General features: G+C 41.3%; 1 protein-coding gene across 1 annotated transcript; it reads left to right on the plus strand.

The window, feature by feature from the left end:
• Nucleotides 1-18,943: 18,943 nt before the first annotated feature.
• LOC148032031 (hydroxycinnamoyltransferase-like) lies at nucleotides 18,944-20,499 on the plus strand. The gene is made up of 2 exons (XM_087683870.1): nucleotides 18,944-18,964; nucleotides 19,759-20,499. The coding sequence occupies exons 1-2, from the start codon at nucleotides 18,944-18,946 to the stop codon at nucleotides 20,497-20,499; spliced, it is 762 nt and encodes a 253-aa protein (XP_087539996.1).
• The last annotated feature ends 580 nt before the right edge of the window (nucleotides 20,500-21,079 follow it).

Raw genomic sequence — 21,079 nt, forward strand, 5'->3', positions numbered from 1 at the left:
AGACGCCCTTCACAGTGAAGCAAGAGGGCAGTATATGCTGCGGGAGGGGGATTTAGCCCTTGGCGACCTTGTTTTTTTGATTTGAGGCCATTTCGGGGCCTGTTTTAGAGGCGGAAGTTTTCTGCATGCACTCAGGAAAAGGCCCAGTTTTATGCTGTGCAGCCACTGTTCTACAGGTCGGTGAAAAGTTACTGTAGAAATTGCATCGTATGCTTGTGCGCAGAGACATTGGGAGTTACAGAATCATCCCTGTTGCCTGTTGATACAAAATCGTCACTAGGAAGTGACTGTGTGGTCAAATACCACTTTCGCCAGTTTTGCAGATTTTTCCTTGTGAGGGTGAAGCTGTGTTTTTTGCAGTGAGAATTTTTTGCAGTGTTCTGTAATGGCATCTGATTCTCTTTCACAGATTGTCACTGAAAAGCTTGATAAGAACAACTTCCAAGCATGGAAGTTTAGAATGACAAATTTCCTTATGGGAAAAGGATATTGGAAATTTGTTGGAGGAAATGAAGAAGAACCAGTTCTTCCTGATGTTCCCAATCAACAGCAAATGTAGGCATTCAAAGCATGGCATGAGAGAGCCAGGAAAGTTATGTACTGGCTGTCTATCAATATTTCAGACTCTATGATTGTGCATATTCATGATGCAAGTACACCAAAGGAGGCATGGGATACTTTGTCAAAAATGTATAGCACAAATACGCAAGCCAGGAAAATGCAGCTCAAGCAAGAGTTGCATAATGTGCAAAGAGAAAATATGAGCATCAATGACTACCACATGAAGGTGAAGAAGATTGCAGATGCACTTGCTTCCATTGGGTCGCTAGTGGAAGATGATGATTTAGTTTCTGTGACCTTGAATGGTCTAGGAAAGAATTATGCACAGTTTCGGACATCCATTTCAGTTCGTGAAAGATTTCCTGATTTTGAGGAGTTGATTGCTCTTCTTATTTCTGAGGAGCAGAGAAATGGTGGTGCATCTTCTTCAGGAGGAACTTCAAAAGAAGCTGTCTTCTACTCAAATGCTGGAAGAGGTAGAGGCAGAGGTAGAGGAGGCCGTTTTGGAGGCCATGGTAGAAATCAGAATATGCAACAAACTCAAGAAAACTAGTCCTATGGAGGAGGACGTGGTAACTTTAGAGGCATGGGGAGCCAAAGAGGTCATGGTGGATGGCAAAGAGGCCAAAATGCAAACAGTAATGTTGAATGCTACTATTGTGGTAAAATGGGTCATATGGCTAAAGACTGCTATAAAAAGCAGAATGACAACATGAATGGAAAACTGCAACAAGGAAATTATGCATCTTCTAGTAGATAGGGTGATGACAGATATGAGCACTTGTTTATGGTGCAGCACATGAACAATTCTGTGACAAGTGCAGAAGAAAGCAATGATGTGTGGTATGTTGACTCAGGTGCATCAAACCACATGACAGGTCATGCAGAATGAATACATGATGCAAGAAAAATGGAAAAACCAGGATTTGTGGAGACTGGTGATGATACTGCACATCCTATTGTGCAGATTGGAAAAATTCCTTTGTCTATGCGGGATGGGAAAAAGAAATACCTGTCCGATGTATTTCATGTCCTGAATATCACCAAGAATCTGGTTTCTATTGGTCAAATGGTTGAGCAAGGCTTGCAAGTCAGATTTAATCCTCATGGATGCTTTGTTGAGGATATGAAAAATAAAGGTCGTTTGATAGCAAAAGGAAAGAAGAAGGGCAGAATGTTTACATTGGATGCAGACATGTCTGAATTGAGTGCAGCAATGTTTGCACATGGGACCGGTGTAGTTGCAGATATTGATATCTGGCATAAACGCATTGGTCATGTTAATGTACAGCGACTTAAATCAATGCAAGCCCAAAATATTGTTGCAGGATTGCCCAAATTCAAGGTTGCAGAAATGCATAAGGTATGTGAAGCATGTCAGTTTGGAAAACAGGCAAGGAAACCATTTCCTAGACATGTTCAAGAGAGTAAGAAGCCATTGGAATTAATCCACTCTGATGTGTGGACTACTAAAGCTGCATCTCTTGGAGGCTGTCATTATTTTGTCAGTTTTATTGATGACTATAGCAGAAAAGTTTGGGTGTATTTTATGAAAAAGAAAAGTGAAGTTTTTGGGCATTTCAAAACTCTTAAAGCTATGGTTGAAAAAGAAACAGACCTGCAAATAAAATGCCTAAGGTCAGATGGAGGGGGAGAGTACCTCTCAAATGAGTTTGCAAGGTTCCTGCAGGAGCATGGCATAAAGCAGCAATATTCATGCAGTCATACCGCACAACAAAATGGAATTGCAGAAAGGAAAAACATGCATATTGGAGAGGTATCTCGTGCCATGCTCAATGAAAAAGACTTGCCAGATTTTTATTGGGCTGAAGCAGTTGCTACAACAGTCTACATAATGAACAGGACTCCCACTGCAGCAATACATGGAATGACTCCAGAGGAGAGGTATACTGGTAGGAAACCAGATATTTCTCATTTGAAATTTTTTTGGTTGCATTGCCTATGTACATGTGCCAGATGAGTTGAGATCCAAGTTGGATCCAAAAGCTGAGAAGTGCATCTTTATTGGTTACTCTCTGCAGCAAAAAGGGTATACATGCTATAACCCTTCTACTTGTAAGTTTACAGTGAGCAGAGATGTTGTTTTTGATGAGATGAGTAGCTGGTATAAACCAGTAAATGTGATTGATGATGTAGATGCACAAAATGGTAATGCTGCACAGAATTCACAGCAGCAGTCACAAAATATTAGTGGACCTGGAGCGTTCTCTAGCAGTGGTTCACATTCTTCGCCATGGACATGCAGATTGAGATCAGGAGAATCTTCTCAAAGTAATGCAGATAGTGGTATGCAGGTATCACGAAAAGGAAAAGAGAAGGTTGATCAGCCCATGTTTGATGTGAATGCAGGTCACTCTTGTGTGGATGGTGAATCTAGTGGCTCAGAACAGAGCATTGATGATGAGCTGGGTATTCCTTCTATACCTGGAGTAAGGAAGACCAGGGATGTTTTGAGAGCACTTGGGAGTGAACCTATTTTGCGCAGGTCTATGAGAGCTAGGTATCTTGTGGATAGGCTGAAATATGATGGATTTACAGCCATTCACTATGCATATATGGTCAAAGTGATACAGGAACCAGAACCCGCTTCTTTTGAACAAGCCATGGGAAAAGAAAAATGGGAAAAGAAAAAATTGGTACCTTTGCCTAAAGGTAAAAATGCACTTGGCTGTAAGTGGGTTTATAAGGTGAAGCACAATGCAGATGGTTCTGTGAACAGATACAAGGCAAGATTAGTAGTCAAGGGGTATGCACAAACATATGGCATTGACTATGAAGAAACATTCAGTCCGGTTGCAAGGATGGCAACCGTAAGAGCAGTCATTGCTATGGCTGCATCAAAGGGATGGTCTTTACATCAGATGGATGTAAAGAATGCCTTCTTGCATGGTGATTTGCAAGAAGAGGTCTATATGGAGCAGCCACCAGGTTATGTGCATGCTGTTCATCCTGAGTTTGTTTGCAGGTTGAAGAAAGCCTTGTATGGCTTGAAGCAAGCACCTAGAGCATGGTCTGACAAGATAGGACAGTATCTTGTCACTATTGGCTTTCAGATTTCCAAGGCAGATTTCTCACTTTATGTGAGAAAAACAGAGAAAGGTATTATGCTACTTGTCATTTATGTTGATGATTTGATTATGACAGGTGACAGTGATGAAGATATCCTTCATGTGAAAATGCTATTGAAGCTGAAGTTTGAGATGAAGGATTTGGGAGAGCTGCGTTATTTCTTGGGCATTGAGGTGTTTAGATCACCAAGTGGGATACAGCTCTTGCAGAGGCAGTATGGATTGGACATGCTATCCAAATATGGGATGACAGGCTGTAAGCCTATTTCAGTTCCTTTGGAGCAGAATGTGAAGCTGAGCATAGATGCAGGTGGGCTTTTAGAAGACCCTACTATGTACAGACGCATAGTAGGAAGTTTGATTTATATGACTATTACCAGGCCAGATTTGAGCTATGCTATTGGATTGGTAAGTCAGTTTATGCAAGCTCCAAGGAAACCACATTTGGATGCGGCTAGACGCATACTCAGGTATGTGAAGTCCACATTGCAGTATGGACTATTTTATGAGACTGGGGTTCAGATACAGTTGCATGGATACACTGATGCTGATTGGGCTGGTAGTATTTCTGATAGATGATCTACCAGTGGATATGTGTTCTCTTTTGGAAGTGCTGCAGTCACTTGGAGCAGCAAGAAACAGCCTACAATTGCCTTGTCGAGCACAGAGGCTGAGTACAGGGGTGCAGCAATGGCTCCATGTGAGGTAGCTTGGTTGCATAAGCTACTTTATGATATGCATCAGTCTACAGATGGGCCAGTTGTCATTTATTGTGACAACATGAGTAGTATACACTTGGCAAATAACCCAGTCTATCATGCTAGAACAAAGCACATTGAGGTGCATTATCACTATGTGCGAGAGAGGGTTTTATTAGGTCTTATTGATCTAGTTTATGTCAGCATAGAGGATCAGGTAGCTGACATATTCACGAAGGCATTGGGTGCAGAGAAGCTGCGCAAGCTCAGAGACCTGCTTGGTGTGCAGGAATTCGGATTGAGCTCGAGGGGGAGTGTTGAGATATCGAGCTCCACTCGTGATACGCCAGGGTGACCGTTGTGTATTTATGTCACCGACTTGTCAGTTGCAGACGCGGTTGGTACACCGCCCATGAATAATAGCTACATGACAGCTATCCTTATCTACTCTAGTTCGTGGCTCAGTTAGTATGCCACCTTAGTTAGTTGAGTTTGGTTTGAGACCCATATATAGGGTTCTTCTATTTCTTTGTACTTGAGTTCTTTTGGCTTACACAACTAAGAAGAGGAAAACTGTTTTCAGCTTCCACCTCTGTGTGTATTCCCCCATTGTGCAAGCAAGAAAGCTACAAGTGAGACTCCTTCCTTCTCTCCCACAATCTTGACAGATAATACAAAAAAAAAAGAGCAAAGCCAGCACACACACAAGCAATGATAATCAAGCACATCTGATATGCATCCAAGTCAATACTATGGGATTCAGATAAGTGATGTATATTTGAGCTACACTTGCTCATTATGATTGAAGCATATGACTTGCATGTACTCTCACAAGTTGTCAAGTGGACGCAGGACGATATAGGTCTTTGTATGAAAGTATTCAATGACCAAGTTACCACAAGACCACCAACAGAGCCATGACGAAAGCCCCACTGCTGGAAGAGAAAATCACCCTTGTAGAAATTTCACATTGCATTTGAGCATGGCCCAAAGCATAGTCATTGGCTACTCTCTCTTTCTTGGAGAAACTCTACATTTGGCTCACTCCAGTTGCTACCTCAATTGTACCGATATCTCACATATTACAAAGAGGTTTGCAAAATCTATAGTGTATCCCTCCATCTCAACAACTGTTCCTCTAGCATCGAGACTAGTAACACAATCATCGTTGTAATATCCATTTTCACAGCCTTTGGATCTCGACATTTCCCAATCCAAATGAAAGGCTAATAGCATCAACATATTGCAATGGTTGTATTCATGTTATTTAATTATTGAAAAAAAAAAGAAAAGGACAGAAAATGAAAAGAATATAAAAAGAAGAGAAAAAAAAAAGCACTCACGATCATAGCACAGCACCTAGGGGTCCTCAAATTAGGTACATCCAGTGACCCTGGTCAGCTGGCTCTGTCCCTAGCCCACTAGCCCCTTACACATCCCCCACAATTGTTCAGGGCGGCACATCAAGGGCAAGACATACCTAGGGAGCTTGTCTCGCCTATGGTTAGACCTGTCACCATGACCCATTTGCATGATTCCTTTTTCACACTCCATCTCAGTACCATTGTAATCAATAGTGGTAAGCAAGGCACGAAAGACTATGGAAAGTACACCATACTCTTCGAACAACACAACTAGCCACTAGCTACCAAAAGCTCAATTATGCTACATCATGTTGTCAAAATCACAAATGATGCCTCAACAAACCTTCGTATGTACTTCTCCTCAACATCGACAAAATTTTCCACCCCATTGAACCCGTGCTTCATCCACACATTGCTACGAGGAACCAAACCAACAATCTTCTAACTACGTAATATCTAAGTATGCATGAGCACTCACATAATATCTGAACCACAACCTATACACAGTTTAGGTCCTCAAGTGCAAGCCATTACTCTCAGCTTGCTTATAGTTCCACCTGTCTCCCAAATTGATCAACCTACATCTTGTGCACACAATAAGAAGACTAGTACCAACCCCTAGGGAAAGACCATATGAGAGGTTTTCAATTGTAGACATTGACGACTCCAATGAAAGTATCGGCAGCTCTCCATCACCACTCAACTTTGTACTCTTGTCCTTTCTCATCATGCAAGCTAACCAAAGAGCCATTATGTGCAAAATCCCCACAAACCAATACCTGTGCCAAACCTCCATGCAATTTCCAACAATGAACAACCCTATCCCCCAACTCCAACAACTCGACCACCAGCCACCCAAGCCAACAACATGCCCCCAATGACCCTCATCCACACCACCACCAAAACTCCTCCAAGGCAAACCACAGACATCCCTTATACCCACGTTCTCGGTGCATGCCAAAGCCTACTACCTAGGATGGCGAGTGCCATGGGACTGACACTCGTCTACGAGGGGGTACTGTTAACCCTCAAATGAACAAGGTGGAAATTCTAAAGAAGAAGACAAGGCCAAGGCAAAAGTGAAACAGAAGACGAAGGCATGCCAAGAAAAATATGGAAACACAAGAAGTGTAGAAAAGTCCTAAATGAAGGAGAAAGGTGCACAAGAAAAAGCACAAGTCAATACTTTTGTAAAAGAGCGCAAGGTGCATCATGATTTATTTTAAGAGCAGTGGGCTCTCATCCATGAAATTTGTAAAGATATATGGCGGTAGGAAGGAAGCTAAGAAGATAGGAGGACAATGGGAAAAAGGGCCCATGCCATGCTTGACCATGTAAAAAAGGGGATAAGGGGATGACCGCCCAAAAGAGATTTAGGGTTTTGTATATAAAGTTGAAAAGTGAATGAGAAGCTCATTGTTTTGTATGGCCAAAAGTAGCTCTCATCCTCCTCTTCTTCTTCTTCTTGCTTGCTTGCTTGAGCTTGTGCTTGAGAGAGGGAGTGAAAGAGTGTGAGGGAGTGAGTGTGTGAGGGTAAGGGACCGTGGTGGAGAAGCTCTCCATCTTCTCCTCTCCTCTTCTTCTTCTTCTTCTTCTTCTTCTTCTTCTTCTTTGTGGCAATGGATCTTGGAGCATGGAGCTTGAGGATGGAGTTCACTTGAAGCTTGCACTTGGATCATGGATCTACTGAAGTACTTGGGAGAGGAGGTAACTTGATCGGGCATGGAGGTAAGCTCACTACACTCGTAGAGATGGATGACATGTCTGCAATGTGAGAGGTAGCCATTAGTGCTTGGCTTGGAACGCTTGAAGAATAAGCGATCCGTGGGTCTTAGCGGTTGAGCTCACCTCCACAACAAGAAACCAAGGTAATTGAAAGCTAGATAGAAGAAGCAAAAAATAACACTCATTCAAACAAACTAGAAACCTTAGAATAGAAAGGAAAAGGAAGAAGTGCATTTGAGCAAATATGGTATCCTAACAAAAGTTTGACAACCAACTAATGACTATTATAGAGCAAAGAATAGCTCTTTGGACTTGCAACTGACTATTGAACTTTCCTTGCTTGCCCACCAACAACACCCCTTATTCAATAAAATGTTAGTAGATGAAGACCTACATGTAGCTAGTAGGTTAGAACTAGGAAGCATGGTACTTGATGTTAGTTCATATGTCTTTTTCCTTACACAAGACCTAAAATATCTTGACAGCCATGCCTTACTTTAGTACAACCCTAACTTTGTAAGGCTGACTGACATGAAATGGAATTTGTCTCCTAATTCTACCATAGCTCAACCCACTCCATCATCTAATGATGCAAGGCAGAATGAATTATCCAATACTTTCCTTCACAAGGATGTAGGAGAAATGAGTATTAAGTCTGAGCATCCAGCAAGCCAAGAGACAAGTATTAAGTCTGAGCATCCAACAAGCCAAGAGACAACATCTCTTGAAGTTACCACTAGGAGAGACTCTAAAGGAGAACAAAAAGAGCCTTCAAAGACACCACCATAAGAAACCCAAAAGACACATGAACCCCTTAGGCCCAAAAGTCCTTCTACACTAGCCTATGAACCAATCTTGTAGTTTTTTGCACCTACTACCACAGTCAAATCCATTGACTTGATAGTTATTACTTCCCATCAAGATCTGAAAAACACAATAGTCATGCTCCCTAGAGCTGCAATTGAGCCCACCAACTCTGCCAAAAGGAATATGCCCTAATTATTCAACAAAGTTAGAAACTAGCACCAAACCAAGTTGGAAAGCACTAGAGAGGAGACCATTCTCTTCAATTTGAGAGCAACTACAACTACTAAAGAGCTTTATCCTCAAGCCAATCAGTTATGAGTAAGGACCTCCTTCAAGTGCATTTTCTATCTAACTCTTGCTTCATCAACAACACCATTATGAGGAACTAATATGATTATCTTCTAATTAAGTAATACCTAAGCACAAGCACTCAGGTAATACTTACACCAAAACCTATGCACAGTTTGGGTCCTCAAGTAAGGAACAACACTTTAGTGTTCACTTGGAGTTTGACTTGTCTTCCAAACCAACAAAATGTGTCATGTGCATGACAAGAAGTCTAGCACTTTCCCCTAAGGAGAGATAGCACAAGAAGTTTTCCACTTGGAGGTACTAAAGGCTCCAAGGATTAATGCATCATTAGCTTCTCTTTAAAATTTTTCCACCCTCAACTCAATACTTCTGCCCTTTGACTCACCAACAATAGAAACCCTTGAAAGCTTCAACAACTAGCTCATCTACCACCACCCCAACCACAATAACAAGAAGCTTCTCCCATCAACAACCTAAAGGACTCCTAAGGACAACACACAATAGTCTCTAGCTCCACATCTTTAGTGTAAGTTGAAGCATGCCATCTACAATTAAGAGTTCCATGGGACTAACACTCAACTAGGAGAGGAATAATGTTAACCACAAGAACTAAGGAGCTTAGAGGAACATATTTTTTGGATCAGATTGTGCTAGGAAAAATCAAGGATTAGTTGTTGTAATGTACACAAGGTGGTTGCACAATTAAATCGCAAAGTGATCACACCATTTGCATTAATTTTTCATGTAAATCCGCAAGCAAGGCTTGATCTCATGCAATTTTTAAAATTAGTGTAGTCTCCCAAGATTGAAATCGAAGAGGTTCTATCCATAGAAAAAATTATACAATAAGAGATGACTAGTAAATTGGGTCATTGGGCCACTAAATGGGTTGGATGCCCAAGGGGAATGGGGAAAGGATAACCCTAGAAATTGCGTGTAAAGTGGATGAGAAGGAATAGAAAAAGCTATTCATGTGTGTGAAAACTTATTGTACTTGTTGTCTTGCTTCTTGTCATTGTGAGAGAGATAGAGTTACATGAGAGGTGGAGATTGAGGGAAAGAGAGTGTGAGTGTAAGTGTGAGGGATCAAGAGGATGAAGCCTCCTTACTCCTCTCTATCACTCTCTCATGTCGTATCCATGCTTCTTTCTTGCATGACAAAGGCTATAGAGGGTTGGGGAATGGAGCACATCATGAATCATGGAGTGTGCAAGGAGAATCCTTCATGGGATTAAAGGAAGGCCATGCTAATTACAAACAAATGACTATATTTGTTGGAGAGAGACCATGTGAGAGATAATCATCAATAATGTGGTTGAAGCTTTTGAAATAATAAGAGTATGTCAAAATGTCCCAAATACATTGAGTGATGATGCCCTCAACAAGAGATAAACTATTAAGAACATCCATAAGAACCTCTTTTAAAGCAATAAGGTATGATGCTCAATGTTTAGGTTCTCTCAAAATTCCAACTAGATGCTTAGGGTTTTAAGAATGCCTTTAGAAGCTCTATCTACTAGCCCTCACCTTGGCCTTTAGAATCATCGAAAAAGTTCTTTTAAAAGAGATACTTTTAGGGAGTGCAACAATTTTAAATTATCTTTAAATAGGACATGATTGTTGAAGAAGTAAGCATGGGAACTCTCCTTACACTGGAAAGGATAAGGGTAGCTAGGTGTAAATGGACTGGAGAACAAGGGAGCAAGGGGAAACCCTAACCCTAACTTCTTTAGAGGCTATATAAACTACCCAAAGCACAAGCTCAAAGTTGAGGAGAGTGTAGTAGTTGTACCTTGAACAAATAACTAAGTAAGATCTTCTTCTTGTACTTGAGCTCTCTCACTCCCTCTTGTGCACACTCTCTCATGCTTCTAACTCTGATTTTACACATGGTATCAAAGCCATCTCTAATCCCTTTAGGTTCCCTAAACCTCAGCTCAAACTAAGTGCACAATAAAAGCTTCACTTTCTCATCTTGGACCTTCAACCTCCATAGCTAGCCTTTATCTATCTCCATTGGAGGAGCTCATGTGAGAAAAAGAGGGCATATTAGCCTCCCATTCCTTCAAGAGAAATCTTCCTAACATCAGGTGCTCCTCCCTAGCACCAAAAACCCCCACATTGGCCACATAGTAGGACGACATTGTGAAAAAAATGTAGGCAAGTGCAAATCTGGGTAGCGTGCGGATCTGTACAGCTGTGTGTTCAGTTGAGGGTGAATCAATGGTGGCCATCTTAGGGCTTTGATAGCCCCCCTAGTGGGCCATCTCCCTCTAAGAGGGTTTGGAGAAATTCCTTCTATGTTGGTTGCTATGAACCAAACCCTAACTATGGGTTTCTGACAACCATAGCTAGGAAGCTTCAAAGCATGCTCATTTTCATCTTTTTTCAATCTAGGCATTATCAACAGTGATTTTAATCACTGAAAAACCCTAAATAAGAGTCCTTCTCATTCCATGGGCAATACTAAGCTTGTAAAGATCAACCTACATTATGAGTACTAGAATGAAAGTTGGTAAGAGTGCTTCTTAGCACTATTAATGCATTAAACTAATGCTCCTTATTGTTTGTTGCTGGTAAATTAGAGAATTGTATTATTGTACTCTCCTTTGATTCATCCCATAGCATAGAGTTGATTGATAAGCCGTGTTCCACCAAGAACTCCTCTAATAAGCCACATTATCAGGAGGAGCCTGAAGTCCTCACCCCATTGAAACCTAGGAAATATTTAAAACTTAAATTAAGGGTTGTTTGAAGAACATGACCTCCAAAAACCTATCTTGAGATATTACATATGTATGATTTCTAACCTTTTTAATCTCTATAGCTTTAAAGTTGGTTATCATTTGTAGGGCTATCAGTTCTGCTATTTGGTTTGTACTTGGCCACCTGTAAAGGACTGGACACTGCCATTGCTTAAGGAAATAGGTAATACCTTCCTATAATGGCCATCATGATGGCCTATAAAAATTTAAGGCCTCAAATTAGCAAGTTCAATGGAAAATATTTCCATCCTTGGGCAGTCCTAGTAAAATATAAAATGATGGAACGAGGCTACTAGCCCTTCGTAAAAGGGACCAAAGTTATTGATCCATCCAATGAAAGAGCTCAGGCCATCATCGTGCTTCATTTGAATGAATATTCAATTCATCATATTGACCAACTCTCCATTGCTAAGGAGAAGTGGGATGAGGATGTAACATCTCTCCTGTGCCTCCCCCATGAGAACCCCCCTTTTAAATTTTTAAATTTAATTCAATTTTTTTTTCTCTCTCTCTCCCTCCCTTGCCGACAGCATGTCGGGGAGAGAGAGAGAGGGAGTAGAGTGGTAGAGGGGTGCATGCACCCCCATATGTAGGGGTGGCGGTCGTTAAATGGCGGTCTCCCCCCTCGTGAAGCACCCCCTCCCCACTATATAAGGGGAAGCCCCCCCTGGTCGTCTTCAGCGCCGCTAGCCCCTCCCTTGCTCCACCTACGTGCCATGCCCCCTTGCTCCGCCAACACTCTGCTAGGCTACCAAATGCCACCACCATTATCTTCGCCACCATATCATGATTGAGGAGGAGGAGATGCTGTCACTTGACAGAAAAAAAAGAAGCTAAAGAAGCTTCTTAAGAAGCTTCCACAAAGAGCCTTCTTAAGGGTGCTTCATCCGCAGAATCGCGTAAGGGATGCAATTGTCTGAGAAGGGAGTTTCCTTGCGGGAAGGGAGGACTGCCAACTTGCAGAAAATTTCTGCACACCCTCCACCTGGCTGACTTATTCCCAAGTCCCGATTGCGATGGCCCCAAAGTGCCACACAAGAGGAGCACACGTAAGAGTAAGAGGAGCGCATGTAGGAGTCCCCACCCGAAGCGCAAGAATGGATAATACCCCTCCGGCAGATTTTCAGGTTGCGTTTTTTAGTATACGGTTTAGGTGTTAAAAGATGCACTTATGCAATAATGTCCTAGTTGCATCTCGCCTATAGGTTAAATATAAATTGCGATGTCCTTGTGCACTGGAAGGTTTGCATTGGGTGATTTATGTTGGAAAAAATCCCTTGTGACCACCATAAATAGGTTAATTCATAGAAGGATATTGTTTAATTAAAGAATAGCTAGCTGCTATGGGGAGGAATAAAAGAGTTATATTTTATTTAGAATTCGCATAAGCAACTGCATTCTTATTCACGGACTTGCATGGGAAAATACAAGATTATGTTTTTATAATGTTATAAATTTACGTAGCATAACTTGCATACATAAGCAACGTGCATGCATAAGTAGATGTATGAAAAGAAAAAGGGGTTATATTTCATTTCATGAAAAGCATATAGGATGCAATAGGCATGAAATGATAGATACATTCAATATGAAAGATAGTTCAAGTTAAGTTAAAACGTTGCTTAGTATTGCGCTTCCATAGTTAATCCATCATTCTCATACTTAGATCGTTCTATGTTGCGAGTAATGAGAGGGTACTAGGCCTTAGGACACGAATACTAGTAATATTGACAAACAAAGGGATGTAATACCTCAAGATAGGCACTGCTACCTATCTCGTGCAACTAGTCTACAAGGTCAGATGCTATTGCAACTAAAGCATAAGATGCTACTACTACATCTTAGGCCAAGGGAGGCGAGATCTAATTACAAGCCAAATTCATTAATAAGTCGAGTAGTCGCCCTACTACAACCATCTCTCTTGGGGACCGATTTGTCAAACTTAGGGAAATTGTGAATTGCCAAGAAGCAAATTGACCAACCAAGGATGACGGGGTTGTCTAAGATCTATTTGACTATAGTATAAGGAGACCGGTAGGGTACAAACCGTAACCCAAAAAAAAAGGGGAAACAAGCAACCTAGCTTGCCAAGCCCTTGGAATCTTGCCAAGTCGCGAATGATCTAGGATTGAATGGTCAGAGCATTTGGGAAAAAGGAATCACACCTTAGCAGTTGGTCGTACGAACGACCACAAAAATGAATGTGATTGTACACTTAGGTACATTGTTTGAACTTCTTTGCTCAAGGAACTAATTCAAGGCCACACACTTAATGCTTCAAGTTAATAGCCTAGAGGGAGAGGTGGGTTTAGTTACCTCCGACTGCCTACCTGGCCCTATCCAAGGGGGTTGTTGGCCGCGCCGGGTACATGGACCAAACCTGCGGCGAGAGGTCTATCCGTGGGTGCTACGTGGAATGGGAGGACGCTTGGGCGCCAAGGGAGGCTCTGGCCATAAATTCATTGTCTCCGGACCCCACACAAGAGGTTGACGTGACTGGAGATGGGTTCTCGAGGCCCGTGTACTAGTCTACGGGCGAAACTTGGAGCAGCAATCCTGTTGATTACTGGGATAGTCTTCGGGCATGATACTTGATGTATTCCAAGACTATGATAAATAAAGGTCAAATATTTGGAAAATGAACTTGCTTGATATTTTTTTTAAAATGTCAATGCCTAAGTTACGTGAAGGAACCTGTGTTTAAATTGATTAATTAAGAAAGCTGCCTTTGTATGTCAAACATAATGTGGTAGGTAATTAGATAACTAAGTAACTCGAGGAAAGTGCATTGGACGCAACTTGGGTCCGTCCTACGAAAGGGTGGTCCCAGTTAGCTTGGAACTTTTCTCAAAAGTCGTGATAACAAAACTGTGAAGACCTAGAGTCGGTAGAGTTAGAATCCCGATTTATGTTGTTTTAGGGGAGCGGTATGGGACTATGCCTTATGGGCAGAAAGGTTGAGCTTCGCATCCCTCTCATTTTCCATTCTCCATGAACCAAGTGTAGTATAAATCCGCTTCGACTCTGTTGTTCCTATGCAAAGTGGTTCATCTGAAGCTTGACGCTAGCCACTTTCTAGAGACTTGGCTGATAGGAAAAAAACCCTGACTTCAGGTCGATCTTAAGCGGGAAGGGCCGGATACTTCTGCTTTGGGGTAGACTCGGGAAGACCTAGATCACAAACCCTGAGACATTCCTTGCGAGTGCCAGGTGGTGCTTTCTAGACCCTCTTCCCAATGGGTTGCTAAGATGTGTCCCACAAGTGGACAAGTAGACACGTCACAGTTGGTATTAGAGCAAACCAACGTGATCTAAAGATTACAAGGGAACTTAATGGAGGAAAATAAAGGGAATAAGGGGATAAATAGGGGAGAGTGAGTGGAATAGAGCAGTGTTTTCTGTTGAAAATATTTCCTTACTCACTTATGGATGTTGAGTTGCAGAGTCACGAAGCATGGAGCAAGTTCTTGGTGTTCCAGGTCATGTTCATGACTACAATGCATGCTTCAAATTATCGTCCAGAGGCTTGGAATGATGAATATTCTAGACCGCATCTATAATACTTCACCCTTGTATGCGAAGTGGAGATGGACAGGAGACTCAGGAATATACTACATAGTAGCCCACCAACTCGCGTACCTTCAGACTAACATGAAGAGAATCAAGTGGATGGAGGATTTAAAGATCATGAAGCTATTCATCTTTGTGGAAGATCGCGTAAACGCAACTTTGCACGTTAGTGGTCGGCAAGTCAAGCAAAACAAGTATGTCTATGAAGAAGTGGCCCGGGTGATCTCTACTGACAGAATCAAAGTGTTAGGGCATTATAAGAAGAACGGGTATAAAAGGAAGGGATACCTCAAGCTTCCCATAACTTACCATTTCCTGAAAATCCATGACCCCACTCCATATTATTATTCCGTCCCTGTAGCCAATTGTAACACAATCCTATTTTTCCCAAACTGATGTATCAATTAGCTTGTCCTACTTATCCAAAATAAATGTACTCAAGGGGTTATGCCTTCATGAATAAATAAGACCTTTTACAATTGTCTATCTTGATCATAAATGTTAACTAAGGTGTTAAGTGATTACATCACTTCGCTAAAAAGATGTGCTAGTCATATTAACGTAATATGAGAACGTATGATAAGATGTTAACATAAAGAATCTTATTGTTCAGATGCAACCCCAAGTGCAGGTTCCAAATCCGACTCTTGCACTAAGTCCAGCTACGACTTAAGAGAAAAAATCATTCTCAAACAAATTAAGCCACCTGAGTTTGATGGCAAGGGAAGGACTATTCAAGCTGATGCTAAGATCTGGATTGAGTCCTTGGAGGACTATTTTGGGGTAGCAAGAACTGCACTTGCTAACCAAGCCATGCTCGCCAAACTTAAGCTAATAATAAAAGCAAGACTTTGGTGGAAATAGTGGTGTAGAGACTAGGCGATCTCGGAGGGGACAGTCACTTGGGATAAGCTTAAGGAAGCTATGAGAGGGAGGTGTCTACCACCTGTCTACTGCACACAAAAGATGAATGAATTCTATGACTTGAAGCAGCTAGGATTATCCCTTGAAGCATATTATTCGAAGTTATTTTCACTCCTAAAGTATGCACCTCCAATGGATATGACACAACAGGTGTCAAAATTCTGTATTGGGTTGAATCCACCGATAAACACTCGATTGGAATCAATGCGCCCAACGGACCTACAAGATGCACTCATTCGAGTTGCTCCAATAATACAAGAGGTGCAGACCAAACCAAGGAACAACAGGATTTGGCCTTACAAGGATCAAAATAAGGACATGTCTAAGGCTCAGACTAAGAGAGCACAGGGTCAGAATCAGGGCCAAAGATAGAAAGCTAGAGTCGATGCCGTCAACAACTCTGTTCCAACACAAAGCAATGATCGCAACCCATGTTGCTTCCATTGCAATGAGCCTAGACACTTCAAGAGGGAGTGTCCCAAGCTTGGTAGAGGGCATCGCCAGGGGCAATTCCAAGGTCAAAATAGAGCCACTCATGGCCAAGGAACCACCGTTATGGCTAGAGGAAGAACCTCCAATGTTCCCAACAAGGAGCTGGACAATGAAGAAGATCCATCCATGGATGCTGACATTGAGAGGGTGATGGTTCACACCACTCTTCACAAGAAGGGTCCGAATCGCCAATTCTCGGTGATTCAAACTCCATCAGAATATCAAGGTAAAAGCTTCAAAACCTTGATTGACTATGGCAGTACACATTCCTTCATTTCACCAATCTGTGCAAAAAGATTAGGGATACCCACAATAGATGCACCTACTTTAGTTGTTGAATTAGCAAATGGTTGTGAGGTCACTTGTACTAGGCAAACTGCTAAGGTGAAATTCCTACTGGGTGGGAAGCCAACTTTTGTGAGATTCACGGTAATGAACCTAGGTGTCCATGAATGTTTACTCGAAATGGATTGGCTAATACCTAATGATGCCCACATCCACAAGGGCCAAGTCTTCTTCCGTAATTCTGAAGGGGAACTAGTCACGACTCAAGGTGAGGCTGGTAAGCCAAAAATACAGTTGGCAAAAGCAACACGGATAATAAAAGGTGTTCAAAAGGGCCTACCTGTCTATCTGATTAAGCTGAATAAGCTAGATTAAAATTAGGAATCTGGAGAAGAATCTTCATGGTTAAAGGAATACGCAGACGTATTCCTTGAAGACCTGACGGAACTTCCTCCCCAAAGGAAAGTCGACCACGAAATCAAACTTGTACCAGGAGCTGCACCGATCGCAAAGAGGCCATATAAGATGTCCATCCTAGAAGCTATCGAACTGAAAGAGCAACTCAAGCAACTGTTAGACCAAGGCTACATCCGTCCTAGCAGTTCACCATGGGGAGCTCCAGTGTTGTTCCAAAAGAAGAAAGATGGAATGCTTCACCTATGCATTGACTATAGAGAATTGAACCTAGCAACCATAAAAAATAAATACCCCATTCCAAGAATAGATGAATTACTTGACCGTCTTCAAGTGGCAAATATATTCTCAAAGATAGATCTCAGATCTGGATATTATTAGATAAGAATCAAAGAGGAAGATATTTTAAAGACTGCATTCAGTACAAGGTATGGACACTTCAAATTCCTAGTGATTTCATTCGGGCCGCTGAGAATGCTCTTGCTACCTTCAATAGGTTAATGCAGGATATCTTTAGACCCTATCTTGATGACTTCGTACTCGTCTTTCATTATGATACCCTAGTCTACTCAAAACAAGGAAAGAATCATGAACCCCAGCTTCGCATTGTTCTTGAAACAATGAGAGCATACAAGCTTTATGCTAAGAAGAAGAAGTGCGCATTTTTCAAGTGCTAGATTGAATATCTGGGATTCATTGTATCAGCAGAAGGAATTTTAGTAGATCCAGCTAAGGCCAGAGACGTTTTGGAATGGCCAACACCAACTTTTGTCAAAGAAATTCGTAGTTTCTTGGGTTGACAGGGTGGTACAGAATTTTCATCAAAGATTATGCTTTGATTGCAACACATCTGACTGATCTACTAAAGAAGCAAATAGCAATTGTATGGTCACCTGCTGAATAGACCAGCTCTGACAAAATAAAGCAAAGCTTAGTATCAGCACCCATCCTGAAACTTTTTGATCTTAGTAAGGAGTTTGAACTGGTAACTGATGCTAGCGCACTTGCTTTAGGATGTGCACTTATGCAAGAAAGTCATACCATAGCATATTTTTCAAGAAAATTGAAGAGCTATTTTTGGGAAAGGCTTAAGGGAGACGTACTCAAATATGTCACGGAATGTTTGTCTTTTCAACGCATTAAGGCAGAACATGTTAAAATTCCTAGGAAATTGCAACCACTTGACATTCCATAAATGAAATGGGTGTTCATTAGTATGTACTTTATTGTTGGCTTACCCCAAGTTCAGGGAGGATATAACTAATAAAAGTGACAAAATAATGACAGGCTACAATAGATGCAGCTTTAGTAGTCCACACATAAGAGTGGATTAATTCCAATGGCTTCTTACTCTCTTGAACATGTCTAGGAAATGGTTTCCTTGCCTGTTTTACAAATTGACAGGCCTCACATACCTTATGCATTTCTACAACCTTGAATTTAGGCAATCCTGCAACAATATTTTGGGCTTGCATTGATTTAAGTTGCTGTACATTAACATGACCAGTGCGTTTATGCCAGATATCAATATCTGCAACTACATCGGACCCATGTGCAAACGTTGCTGCACTCAATTCAGGCATGTCTGGATCCAACGTAAACATTATGCTCTTCTTCTTTCCTTTTGTTATCAAGCGACCTTTATTTTTCATATCCTCAACAAAGCATCCATGATGATTAAATCTAACCTGCAAGCCCTGCTCAACCATTTGACCAACAAAAACCAGGTTCTTGGTGATATTCGGGATATGAAATACATCAGACAGGTATTTCTTTTTCCCATCTTGCATGGACAAAGGAAATTTTCCAATCTACACGATAGGATGTGCAGTATCATCACCAATCTCCACAAATCCTGGTTTTTCCATTTTCCTTGCATCTTGCATCCATTCTGCATGACCTATCCCCCTGGCCGCCTCCACTTGGACTGCAACGACATGGGTGCCGAGCTTGTGGAGGTCCACGCCCGGTTGGACGGCCATGCAGATAGCTTTGAGGAGCTTCAGTTGACCAACTTCGAGATGACGCAGCCCTTGTTTGACTAGCTCGTCCCCTTGGCTCACTTCTCCGCCGACCACAACCTTCTCGTCGCACCCCTCCTCTCCATCCAGGTAGATGAAACACACACCCACACACACACTCTCTCTTGTTACCATGTACGTTTCTTCACATTCTCTCTCTCTCTCTCTCTCTCTCTCTCTCAGCACATGGTCTAAATAAAAAGAGGAATGGATTGTCACATCCATTTGGCTTGCCTTTATGGTGGTCGAATGGGAATGGGAATGGTCATGCATGGGACTCTAATTTTCATGATTGGAGCCACATGGGTTCAAAACTTGGATTTGAGGGAACTACATTAGAGGCATCTTAGAATTGTTCCTACCATATTAAAGTCATTCGCTTTCCCCGATCAATAGGCTTCCATCTTGGAATCATTTCTACCATGTAGAGAAATTATTGTTATTACTATCACATCATATACACCTTCTAATTAAGCAAGAAATGCTCATTTGGTCCATTGATGTGATTGATGATTAATTGATTATGCCACCTATTACCTCAATTCGTGTGCAGAGCATGTAGGTATCCTAGCACCAATATTTAAAAAATGTTTAAACTTGAAGCCTTTCAACTATCAATTCATTCAGAACTTTTTTCTTAAAAAATGTACCAAGTGCATATTGACTAAGTTAAATTACATTTACTAAAATATTTGTGTTGCTTACAACCTTTTTAAATATTTTGCGGATAGGCGACATGTTTTGATCATGGTTCAGGTGTTGCACTTGGGCTTGCACATAGCCATGTCATTGCAGATGGTAACTCCATGTGGCACTTTATGAAATCATGGGCTCAATGTGCAAGAGGTGAAACTATTTCTCTCTTGCCAACACATACAAGGTCAGTTCTCAAGGTCCAAACACCATCAATAGAGAAGGCAATGTTCAAAGTTGAGAAGATTGATGAGCACAACGATATGAAGCAAATAGGAAAACCTCTAAGTAGGGTTGAAAAAGTATTTTCCTATACCAAAGATATGGTGGGGCTACTTAAAAAAATGGTGCATGGAAAATTCAGCTCATATGAGCTTGTTTGTGCCCATATATGGAAATGCACCACAAAGGCAAGAGGCACTTTATCAAACAAAAAGATAGGCTTTCTAAGTGTTGTCAACATGAGAAGTAGGATGGAACCAATGCTTCCACAAAGCTTCTTTGGTAATGCATTGATGTGGACCATAGCAACTTGCATAGTTGGAGAACTTTTAAATGAAGACCTTCGTATGACAGCTATGCGCATTCATGCTTCCATATCTTGTTGCACCAACTCAACTTATTGGGGTTTTCTACATTGGCTAGAGGTGTCTCAACATAATGAAGACATTTTCTTCTCTACATGTACACTCAATATAGCTCGAATGCGTGTATCTAGCTCACCAAAATTTCCCATCTTTGATATAGATTTTGGATGGGGTAAGCCGCTCGTTGCTTGATGTGCATCTATTCATGAAGCTGGCAATGTAGCTTTCTTCCCAAGTAGTGAAGGTGTTAGGAGTATTGATGCATGCATAGCACTTCCTCAACACATAATGGAACGATTTGAGCTTGAGAACTCTGTCATTTTTAAGGAGGCTACCAATCGATTTCTTGCCAACTCAAATACTCATTATAACTACCATTTTAAGAGTATCAAATCAGGTGTTAAAAACATGGTGCAAGCTCATAAGCTAGCTCTAGCTGCATCTTAGTGGATCTCCACTATCTCAATCTTCTCAAAGCTATTGATAATAGGTTCAATTTATTGGGTTGTTTCAAGTGAACAAGCAATGAACTCAAGATTGCTTATACATTCGCCTAAACAAACCAATTTCAATTTGAGGATAATATAGCAATGTTTGGGTCCTTTTTTGTTGTACCTATGACATGTCTTTCAAATAAGGAGAATCCTTGATGTTTTGACTAATTTGAAGAGTTAGTTAGAATTTATTTTTTCTAAGAAATATTTCTATTGCTCCAAGAATTCCAATTTGGTGGATATGATATAGTATCTTGTCATCCCAATGGAAAGAGTTA

Source organism: Lygodium microphyllum, chromosome 8 (assembly GCF_053477565.2).
Source record: "Lygodium microphyllum isolate KBCC chromosome 8, Lygodium_microphyllum_v1.1.10, whole genome shotgun sequence".
In the NCBI taxonomy this organism is placed as follows: domain Eukaryota; kingdom Viridiplantae; phylum Streptophyta; class Polypodiopsida; order Schizaeales; family Lygodiaceae; genus Lygodium; species Lygodium microphyllum.